Here is a 12,248-nt window from a genome sequence, read left to right on the forward strand (position 1 = left end):
AGCAAATAAGCTAAAGATCCTTTTATCCAGCTGGAATTTTCTGGTATAGTTAGGCTCAACATATTTTTATATTTAATATTTTTAATTAATTTCTTAATTTGTAATGCTAATACAAATCTGTTCCGAATATGTTCTGTATGAACATACTATGGTGCCATTCATCAAAGGATCACAAAGCACTTTTGATTGGTGGTTGAGTTGATATGTATTTATTGATCGCAAGAGTTCATACAAAACTATCTTCTTGCATTGCATAAAGAGTGCAAATCTATTTTTAATGCAGCCAGCCAACGTCCCAGTCTTGGATTGTGCACTAACTGCTGGCTGATTAGTGTGAAATTTAATTTACACTAATTGGCCTGAGGTGAGGAGAGTGTGAAATAAACATTACATGTAAATTCTGCATTTTACAGTTATTTCTGTGTTTACATTGAAAGCAGCACTCTCTCTGGGATCCTCCTGTTCTAATTTTCCACACCACTTTCATGGTCTTGTAACTGGTGGCGAATACATCACATATTTCTATATATTGTGTTTCATAGACATTCAAAACACACATTAATACTCTAATAGAGAATTTTGACATTTTAAATTTTAATTATCAAGAATTATTAACCCCAGAGGCTAATTTTCACTGTGGTAAAGTTGTATATCAAGAAAGAGAGAAATAAAGACAAATGCAGTCATGAATTTAAAAATCTGGAAACCTTTATAGTCTTACATCTATACTGTAGGATGGTTCGTAAATTAATGTTATGTAGGGCTCTCTAAAGTATGTTGTCCTGTTCTCCTGTGGTATATACCCATCAAACAGGTGGTTATGATTGCTCCTGGCTATATGAGCATGTGCGATGAGATTCTGAATTATGCTATCCTCTATAAGAGGAGCTTGTTAGTTCACAACTTTCAATTCTTTTGGGCCAGATGGTAGAATAGTTCCCAGGGTGAGTAATGTAGAGAATGAGGGAATAAACACTCCAGTACTGTAATGGGTTGCAGTATAGTCCTTACTGATATTATCTTCTCTGTAGTTTTCCTGGCATAGAAAGTTTTTGAGAGGTATTTTCATTCCATGACAATCCAGTTTCTCATGCTCCTAGTGCACTGCCTAGTCAGTGTCCAAAGCAGTTTACAATACAAGTAAAAGAAAGTAACTTTGAGGTCAGTAAATGTCACACTCTCATACCCTTGCATAAACCAGGGGAGTCTCCAGTTTGCCAGTCAGGCCAGCTTCAAATCTCCTTCACATGCCCAGAGCAGCACAACTCGACAGATACCAGGGGAGTCTTGGTAAAAGGTTGTTCATCTTTGTACTGTAAAACAGTAGATCTGACTTAATAACTTAGTTGTTTCATTAAATGAATAAGATATCAGAAGATTATTTGATCAATGCTGCCTTAATTTGCTCATTTATGAGAAAGCACTTGCATACTGAAATCCGTAAAAATTTGATCTAAATTTGAGTTATTCATAGCCATCTTTACTATAATATCCGGATACTGTGGATTAAGTCAAATTATCATATTACAAAATGCTGGGTTCCATTCAGTGACTGTGTATAATCATGATCCAATAAGAAAACTTTGGTTTCTTTATCTTATAGGCTCCCGTCTCCGTCAAGAAGATTTCCCACCTCGAATTGTTGAGCACCCTTCTGATCTAATTGTTTCAAAAGGAGAACCAGCAACTTTGAACTGTAAGGCTGAAGGCAGGCCAACCCCAACTATTGAGTGGTATAAAGGGGGTGAAAGAGTTGAAACTGACAAAGATGACCCTCGCTCCCATCGGATGTTGCTACCCAGCGGATCTTTATTTTTCTTACGCATAGTACATGGACGCAAAAGTAGACCAGATGAAGGAGTCTATGTCTGTGTTGCACGGAATTACCTTGGTGAAGCTGTGAGTCATAATGCATCGCTGGAGGTAGCAAGTAAGTAAAGGTTTCTCATTTTTTACAAACAGTCACTTGTCTTGATGTTGGCTATTACTGTGGAAATTTAAGAGAAAAAAAATCAACTTCTCTGAGACAAACAGTTGACTTAAAATAAAGGTAGGAACTATGTACTTGAATTTACTGTACTACATACAAATATATTGGAAGGAAACGCAGACATTTTGAAGATTTGGACTTGCTGGCCAGAGGCATCTTTAGTTTTCTATGAAGTTCTGGTTCCTTGTTGGCTGTTGAATGTTGCATGCCTGATTCAAAGATTGATACTTTTTTCCACTCAGGGCCGGCTCCAGGCACCAGCTAAGGAAGCAGGTGCTTGGGGCGGCCAATAGAAAGGGGTGGCACTCCGTCCGCTACTGGGGCGGCACCTCTGGGTCTTCAGCGGGAATTCGGCGGCAGGTCCCTCAGTCCTTCTCTTCCTCTTTGAGCTGCCGCCGAAGAGGAAGAGAGGGAGTGAAGGACCTGCCACCGAATGGCTGCCAAAGAATAGAGCGTTGCAATTGACCTGCCGCCGATGGCTTTCTTTTTTTTTTTTTCCGGCCTCTTGGGGCGGCAGAAAACCTGGAGCCGGATCTGTTTCCATCACATGTCGTATCAAATACAGTTTACTATTACTGGTGATAGAGTAAAGGCTTGATGTAGCACAGCACAGGTGCAAAGTGTTGTGTATATAAACATAAGGCAAAAAATTACTTAGCATGACTGGGTGCACAAGAGAAACTGGCCACACACCAGAACTCACGTGACCGGTCAACTTCCTCTGGCTAATAGCAGGCATATGCCAAAGACAGGAGCAGATAGGTATGTTGTTCATTTACATTTCATCACACTTGTCCCTTCAAACATGCCCCTTTTCTGTTTTCTGCTCTGAAGAACAGAGTTAAAAGTGAGTGTGCATGAATCTTGAGACTTAGTGAGAAGGACTATACCTAAGTCAGAAATTTCAAACTCAAATATTTTGATACTGAAAGTCAGATTTTGGAACCTAAATAAGAGTTCTGATATCCACAACTCCGATAGAAGTCTATGGAAATTGTTGTTGCTTAACAGCCCTGGAAGTCATGCCCCCTTTTTTTGGTCCTAGTACCCATGCTTAGTCTCCACTCTTGTTTTCACAGGAGCAGAAGGTTCTTCTGCTTCCTGCTGTACATGCTTCCAGGACTTGAAGGTCAAGTCCCATATATGAAACATCTAAGACATTCTGTTAAAGGCCATTTTTATGTGTTTTTATTGCTGAATTACAATGATTACCACCTGAGTACTGATGGAAGCACAGCATATGCCTACACTCATACAGCCTTGATTATATAGTATATATTTTGTCATAACATTGAAATGAATTAAACTACCAGATCCACACCTGAAATCCCTTCTTGAGGAAAGATAAGAATTTGGCTCAGTAACTAATCCAAAGTTGTCTAGTTGTTCAGTGGTCTTTTGTAAAGAGTTGAGTAGCTGTAGCATTAAGCACTTTATTGAAATCCAGTTCTCTTGACCTCCAGCTTACTATTACTTACTGTACAATGTAGTTCATAAATGTTGAATGTGTTCTAAAGATTTTTGCAAAAGATATTTGTAATGTGTGAGGCATTCAATTAAAAATCTGCAGTTTATTTGGTTAATAACATACAATGTAGTATCTTTTAATAACTTCTTAAAATGCACATGGTGTCAAGGCCACTATATCTTGTGTATGTATATGTATATTCACCTCACAATTTCCCATTTAAAGTCTAGGAACTAGGGTTAGGCCTATATTGGTGGAGCAGTGTTGCTGCTGCAAGGTCACTTGGCAGTTTCTAAATGACTGCACCCCAACTAAAGGTGGGTCAGAATTTGTGTGGGCTTACCCAAAGAAGGACAGCTCTGCTTTGTCGTTGAGGGTGGGATGGGGAGAGAGGAAGAAGGTCAGAAACTGCTGCAAAAGGTGCTCAGTGGTCAACTTTGCAGCAATGACTCACCCCCCCACCCCCCCAGGAATGCGCATAAAGGTACAAAACTTGGGTGGGGCAAGTTGGTATGTGAAAGCAGCAAAGAAGCCAGCACCCACCCTCCCTGGAGGTGAATGGCAGGCTGGGTTTGGACCTGCTGTGGGCATTACACTAGTCACCCCTTTTAAAGGGGGGCTGGGAAGGAATTTTTCCCACACCACCAGAATTGGCTGCGGTGGAGTGTGGATATTTTGCCTTCCTCACAGCGGGTGTGAGGATGGACCTTTTCTGGTGGATAGAAAAGGAGGTAGGCCATATGTCACAACTTATTTTGTAATATTGGGTGGATATTCAGTGCAGGTACTCCATAGGGAGGGCAGCCATTGACCAGATAAATGGCCTGGTAAAGGACTTAAAAGGAGGTACTGGATAAAGAAACAGAACGGGAGAGGGGGTTTGGGGACTCCCATGACAGGTACGGCACGGGGCCACCCCCCACTACCCCCCCATTCTCATAGCCCTCCTTAAGCCTCTTGCAAGGCTGATGAATGGTAAGGTCCAAGCCATGGGTCGGCTGGGGGACCTGGATGGAAACAAAGGGGGGCTGGTGGAAGCCACCGAGAATTGATTTAAATAAGCATGGATTTGCCTGCACTGTACACTTGATCTGCCGGGTAGTCCCAGACATCTCTATAATAAAGTTGCAGCCTGATTAAAACCATAACAAGTCATTCTTGTGGTATACCCAGACAATGTGTTTGTGACCCCCATCTCAAGTCATCTTGATTAGATTGCCGGGAGAATCTTCATGACAGGGTATGAACTTGTATGCAAAACTTTAGTGCCATCATAAGGTTTTTCAAGTGTCTTAATTCTTGAGACAGGGATAAAAGACAAGTATCTTCTAACAGAGCTTCACATATTTGCCACAGAACAATAGCATAGCATTAACTGCTTATCCAGTTCCAATCACACTCGTATTGACAGTGAATCTCAGAGTTGTGAAATGTGAGTTGAGATTTGCTGAGACTTGATTGTTGTTAAAGTCGACATTAACACTTAAAAGGGAAAAATTACTAATACGTGTGTTAGCAAATGAAATTTTTAGCGTTGGTAACATGGTATTTGAAAAGATTTTAACAGAACAAGCAATGATGTGAAAATGCAAAACCAGTGAAGCATTTTAAATAGCACTGAAAAGGTAAAGAATCAGATATTCTAGGAAACAGGGAAATAATTGAAGGCTACTGGAATAAATTTACATTAAATTTAACATCTGTGAAACGTAGATATAACACTATCATTATAAACTACAGTTAGACTCATAGTGGTCAAAGAGAAAACACTGTTTTGGTTCACTTGTCACTGCATCCTCTTTTATACAAACAGTATTATCATATGCAATTGCTACTTTAAAAATCGTTAAATTTTAGTTTTGTCTTTGCATGTTTACATAATAAAATTGCCTTTATTTGGTGTGCATTTAAGAAACACAAAAGAACACTTTAGCATATTCATTTGGTTATGCTTTAATGCTACACAATCAGTTTAACTGAAAGACGTTTGTAAAAAAAAAAAAAAGGTGGGGGAACAAAAGCTTTTATGCACTGTAACTGGTAGGTACGACTGGAAGCGACTCTTTCTTATCTATGGCAGTAATTTGCATTTTATAAAGCACTTCCTTTTTCATCAGTTCTGTTTGTCACAACTTTATTTAGCTTTCAGTCCTTTAGTATCCGGTGAATTTGTAGCCTACACTTCAAATCAACAAATAGTTTATTTATTTTTCCAATAAACACTAAAATCAAATTTTTAGTGTTTTCTAAAAACCACGTTTTCAAAACAAATTCACTCTTCATTTTTTGAGATAGGACAATTCATCAAGGACATTTTGTTTTTGTTTTTACAATACAATGGGGATATTACTAATTCTTTTCTTTGTTCTATGATACATATACGCTTTAGAGAGTCTCCAGTTACAATAAAAGAAGTTAGGGTGATATGTCAAAACTAAATAAAATCTTCCGGGATGTGAAATATTAACATTAAACATTTTTTTTAATTCTACTAATATATTTTTAAGTACATATAAAATTTTATTCTATGTATCAGATTGACAGCCCCAGAAACTAGAATCCTCCTTGTATCCACAGAACAGGTAGAATATGAGGAAGCAGGAATGTGCAAGCTTACTCATCTTCTACTTCTACTTCCCACTCCCCAGTAGGCCCACCAAAATATGCTGAATATGTATCTTCACTTATCCCTCACTGAGGTCTATCTTTTAGCTAGCCAGGACCATTTGTCCCTTGATGAATAGCATCGATGTAGCACTAATAACTATTTGGTATCTTTAGTAAACTGAATCAAGAAAACCATTTTCCTCACTACAATCTCTGCCTCTCATTTTATTTAAAAATTATGAGCTTTATGCATTACATTGTTGGGCTTGCTTTCTAGGGTTCTTGGCATTGTTTAAAAGTAACTGTATTCTCTCTTATTTTCATATGCTTTTCCTGTATGTATTTCCTGTTATTGGCCTTTTTTTAAACAAGCAAACAAAATAGCAACATAATCCCCAAGTGTGGCGCTATGTATGTAATAAATGTATCTTCCAAAATGGGGTCTCTTCCTTAAATACAGCATAGCATTGCTTATCTTATCCTGAGTCTCTTCTGTGTGTACAGGTTACAGGGTTGTGTGTTACTGACTTAGTCAAATCACAAGTCACTTGATATTTCTTGACACCAAAAGCTTAAAATCTATCAACCATTTTGATGAGTAGTAGTGAAAAACTCTAGAGATGTGTGGTACTGTGACAGTTAGAGAAGTAGCTTTGTAACTTAATATTAGGTGATATAATTTTTATGTAGTTTATTCACAAAGGAGGTATAAAATATATATAATATATAAAAAATAGGAGGTTCAATTACAAGACAGGTTAACAGGATATTGTTCCCACTTTCTGAAATGGAACCTGCTTACATATCTTCAGACTTTACTCACAACTGAATGAGACTTCTGTGTACTAGACCAACCAGTGAAGGCAATGGGATAATCAGGCATCGGTAACCAGTCATCCTTCAGAGACTTTATACCACTACAAGTCTGTTTGCTTCTCTCTTCTTGACTTCCTGAACTCAGCCTTTTGATCACTGGAGACCTCCTTAAATTAGCTCCATGCTTTGTTTTTGAAGAATGTAACTGGTTTTGAATTACCATGTACCAGTGACACATTCCCTGTTGGTGAAAGGTCCTAAAGAATGTGATAAAGGGCATGTCCTTGTCAAGACTAAATGGGGTAATTCTTATTATAAATGTCAGTTTTTACAGGTAGGAGCACAGAGTCGATCAGTGTTTTGCTCCTCCAAATAAGTGGTCCAGACAAGAATCTGTCCATCACATAAACAACTTAGAAACAAAGGCTGTTCCTCACTCTAAAGGAAACAAAATCTCTTTTGGAGATATGAGAGAGGTTATCTATCAACAAACCAGGAGTGTACTACAGCTGTTTCATGCTGTTGAGTCCCTGAAGCTTCTCTGATGAACAAATGAACCTGATCAAGATCAAATTAATTTATTTGGCATCTCATTGCACAGCAAACTGACTCAACAGTTACAGTGCATCCTTTAGATTTCCATGCAATTACTCTTTTTTTTGAGAGAAGATATTCCTGGACCTGTAATATCCATGAGAATAAAGATGGTTCTCAAGTTATGTGGCATTTATTCATAACCAAGAGTGGTAGTAGTGGCAGGCAAATGCCCATGGTCAATACCTTTTTGCCTTCCTCATTTCTGCCTCTTCCCCGCCCTCCCCCCCCCCATTCTGAAGATTCTGCGGATCTTAAGGAGAACCAAAGTGCCGGCGTTTGGTAGACACCATCCTCATACATCTTCATTTTCAAATTGCTTCTTGCTTAGATGACAGCTATAGTTTTGCCACCCGTGTTCAGGAAATCTTTATTCCTAAGCCCCCTAAATCATATTGCTGTAAAACAGGAGTGCCCAACCTGAGCCTGAAAAGGAGCCAGAATTTACCAATGTACATTGCCAAAGAGCCACAGTAATACATCAGCAGCCACTCATCAGCTTCCCTCCCCAGCTCCTCCCGCCGATCAGCGCCTCCCCTTCCTTCCCTGCACCTCCCGATCAGCTGTTTCCTGGCATGCAGGAGGATCGGGGGTGGAGCAAGGGCATGGCAGGTTCAGGGGAGGCGATGGGAAGGCGTGGAGTGGGGGCAGGGCCTGTGGCAGAGCCAGGGGTTGAGCAGTGAGCAGCCCCTGGCACACTGGAAAGTTGCCGCCTATAGCTCCAGCCCCGGAGTCGGTGCCTATACAAGGAGCTGCATATTAACTTCTGAAGAGCCGCATGTGGCTCAGGAGCCACAGGTTGGCCACCCCTGCTGTAGAAAAACTGGTCTGTGCAACTAGGTTTTTGAGTAAAGATTTGCAAAGAGACCGTTTTCTAATACAATTATTTTTCTACAAGTTGTACTAATCATTACCTCTAATTTCTGTAACAATGCTTCTCGGCATTGCACAGCTAAAATTCTAAGCTATTGTGTATGTTGTTTGCTAATATATTTGTTTTTAGTTTAGAGCTGGATGGTAACCCAAATGTTCTTCACATTCAGTTCCCAGCAGTACCTATAAAGTATTCTGACTTACCAGGATGACTTACCATCCTTTTTGAGAATACTTTCTTAGGATGGTGTTAACTTGAGATATGATCTGACATCTCTATCTAATCAGTCTTCCTAAGAGACTGATGTCCTTCTTACAGCAATTACTTTGGGGATGGTACTTCAAAAATGACATGGAAAAAACATGGCTCACTTACCTTTGATTGGTAAGTTGTAACATAGTGATCATACCTGTTCTCACTGTAGGTTCAGCTCTGGAAATACCGCAATCTCTGGGAGGTTATATATGCATTCTAATGGCCTTTGTATAGCAGGACTGTTCTAAAGCAGTGGCTGAAATTAATCAGCAAAATAGTTCCCATTTTGGAGTAGACTTTGTGGCCCACTGGTAACTGACAGATCAGCACTTGTTAAGCAAGTTCATTTTAATGTAATGAGTAGGTTAAATTCACTTTGTGAAGAATCTTGTTAAGTTATTTGCTCTATAAATTACTGTAATATGGTACCTAAACTGCATTGCAGTTGTATGGCACAGTTATTTACTGAGTTGATTTTGAGAAGATTTTAGATTTTGTTTGCATTCTAAATTGGGAAAACAGGACTCCTAATAATAACCTACAGCCTTGATAACTTTTCTCAGAATATTACTTACGTTCTTTAATGTTAGAGTCTTGTGCGTGGAAAAGATTTGAATAGAACTGGTTCGTTCCTTTCTTTCCTCCCAAAGTTTCAGACACAGGAAGAAGCAGATATCATCAAAAATTTTAGTGACGCTATAGCCACAAGTAATGGTATTAACAAAAGTTGCTTGAGGCAATGCAGGTTTCATAGCGCAGTTGTTGGTAATGCTTTTAAAAGCATTACCATCTATGCTGTATTTGCCTTGAAACTATGTGTTACTGTATAGCTGTAACAACAACTGAAATTGTGGGTTACTAGAAGCTGTCAACTTCTGAAGCATTTTTAAGATGGAATGTAATGTCATTTCAAATCTTACTTCCTGTGCAACAATGATAACACGTGTGTTTGTGCCTGCTATTTGCAATACAGTATGTGTTGACTGTACTTCAGGAAAGCAAAAGTGATTACATTAGCTTATCTTCATATAGCTTTGGATTTTTTAAAGTAATTTTCTTAGCCATTCTAGTCAATTGCAGAACATGTTATCATTGAGAGTTTGAGTCTTTAGTTCTATCCTTTACCTCATTCACTTAGTTCTTGAGGGGAACAGAGACCAGGGTGGGGGAGGGATAGCTTAATGGTTTGAGCATTGGGTTGCTAAACCCAGGGTTGTGAGTTCAATCCTTGAGGGGGCCACTTAAGAATCTGGGGCAAAATCAGTACTTTGTCCTGCTAGTGAAGGCAGGGGGCTGGAGTCAATGGCCTTTCAAGGTCCCTTCCAGTTCTTGGAGATAAGATATCTCCATTTTTTTTTATTTTGCTTTGCAATTAATTCTAACTCCTTCTCTCCCCAACATCCTTTGTAATTTGTCAGCAGAATTACATTGGTAGTAATTAAAGCTGAAGTAATTCTGGGAGCTTAGTACTATAAGGAATCCCATCTAACTATCCTTGGCATAAAACATAGTTATCCTAATGAAAATGGGAGAATTAATCAAAAACAGGGGAGCAACTAGCCATAGCTGGGGAAAAAAACCTAATTTCCTTGAAACTTACTGTTACATTTCTAAATTTTGATATTATATACATAATTGAGCTATTATATTTACAGCACATCCCTGAAACTTTGAAAGGTGATTATTGTACTCCAGAGAAATAAAACTATCCTCCTTTCAGATCTAAAAAGGTGTTGTATACACACACATGCATAATTTAGTTCTGTTTTTAAAAAAAATAAGGAAAGTAAAACTCAAAAATAAAATTCAAACTTTTTAATTAAATGTCTTTCTCAAATACTATTGTGGATTGATTATGGGTTAGGCCTAGCAAAAATGAACAAATGTTTTATAAATCAGGGAGTAATGACATGTTTTAAAATATAGTTATTCACCATGATCTGTAAAATATCAATTGAGGGCCAGAGGATTCTATCTGGGGAGAAAAAAAGTTTGACCTACCTTTTTCTACTATGGAATTGACAGTAACTCCTCACTTAAAGTTGTCCCGCTTAATGTTGTTTTGTTGTTACGTTGCTGATCAATTAGGGAGCATACTCATTTAAAGTTGTGCAATGCTCCACTCTTACATGGTTTGGCTGCCTGCTTTCTCCACAGATGGCAGCCTCCCTATGGCCCCCTCCCCCGCAGTGCCTCCTGCCTGCCGGCAGACTCTGAGAATCAGCGCCTTCCCCCTCCTCCTCCTGCCTCCTGCGGGCGGCAATCAGCCGGCTTGCAGCATTTTGGAGGGAGGGGGGAGGAGCGAGGACTCAGCGTGCAGGCTCCCCTCCCTCCCCTGCCTTCCGAACGCAGCAAGCCAGCTGATTGCCCTGGGCAGAAGGGAGGGGGGAGGAGTGAGGACTCAGTGCGCCTCCCCCCTCCTTCCCCTACACGGCAATCAGCTGGCTTTGGGCATTTAGAAGGGAGGGGGGAGGAGCCAGGACGCAGCAAGCGAAGTAAAGGGAGAGGAGGTGGGGGGGAAAGAGGCGGGTCAAGGGTGGGGGCTTGGGGGAAGGAGTGGGTGGGCTGAAGGTTGAACCCCCTGCCTCTGGTGCTTGCAGAGTAGGGGAAGCTGCCCTGGAACCTAACTCCCCATTTACATTAATTCTTATGGGGAAATTGGATTTGCTTAACATTGTTTCACTTAAAGTTACATTTTTCAGGAACATAACTACACCGTTAAGTGAGGAGTTACTGTACTTCCCTTCATTTTTTTCCCCCATGTCACACTTGAGAACATGTGCTGTTCCTTTACATCTTTAATGGCAAACTCAGCAAAAGGGGAGTCTAGGGTAGGTTCTAGAGCAGTGGTTCCCAAACTTTAACATTTGTGAACCCCTTTCACTAAAATGTCAAGTCTCGCAAACCCCCTCCTAAAAATGAATATTTCCAGGGGTTTTCTCCTTTACCTGAGTATAAATTATAAAAGCAGTGATCTTGGAAATATAAAATTTGTTTTTATGACATGCTTATTACAAACTATTTGTTATTAATTATTAGTTATCATTACAGTATTTTTATTGCATTATGAAAATGGCAACACTCTTCCAAGATCTCACTTTTGTAGCTTGTATCACTTTGAATAAGCCTGTTATAAGACAAGGCTCCTATGTTTCAGATATGAAACATCATGAAGGCATTTAAGAAGCCAACTCAAAGAGTTCCTCCTACACAAGCATTCAGGTCTTGAGCAGTCCAGGCAAACAATGCACGTTACAACAAAGCTTAAAATTGTTCATAATAATTTTAAAAACAATAGTAGCTGCCTATATAATTTAAAAAACAGCAAAAAATATCCACCTCCCTTTCCATTTCTTATAAGGAGTCTTGAAGTTTAAATCTCCTCAGTGTGATAGCAATGCTTGCTTTGATCTGCTTAGCTCTTGGAAGTCCAGGGGCTCCAGGCTGCTGGCCCCATGCTGCCCAGGATCCCTAGGGACATCTCTGTCCGCCATTAGAGATTTTTTTCCCAAGAACCCCCTGTAACATTTCGCGAACCCCCAGGGGTTCACGAACCCCAGTTTGGGAACCACTGTTCTAGAGTGAAGCTCTACACTGAACTAGAAAGACAATGTAGTTTTATTCTGATACTTGTTTTCCTTTCC

The 12,248-nt window shown here is 39.7% G+C and overlaps 1 protein-coding gene across 3 annotated transcripts in view; it reads left to right on the forward strand.

Annotated features, from left to right (window-relative positions):
* The window catches only part of ROBO1 (roundabout guidance receptor 1), a 1,046,134-nt gene that overhangs the window by 673,689 nt on the left and 360,197 nt on the right, over nt 1-12,248 (forward strand). For all 3 annotated transcript variants that reach the window (XM_054047011.1, XM_054047019.1, XM_054047026.1), the window contains one exon: nt 1,604-1,930. In XM_054047011.1, coding sequence (XP_053902986.1) covers nt 1,604-1,930 — 327 coding nt within the window. The remainder of the gene's footprint in view (nt 1-1,603; nt 1,931-12,248) is intronic.

The sequence above is a fragment of the Malaclemys terrapin genome, chromosome 1 (assembly GCF_027887155.1).
Source record: "Malaclemys terrapin pileata isolate rMalTer1 chromosome 1, rMalTer1.hap1, whole genome shotgun sequence".
NCBI classification, from domain to species: domain Eukaryota; kingdom Metazoa; phylum Chordata; order Testudines; family Emydidae; genus Malaclemys; species Malaclemys terrapin.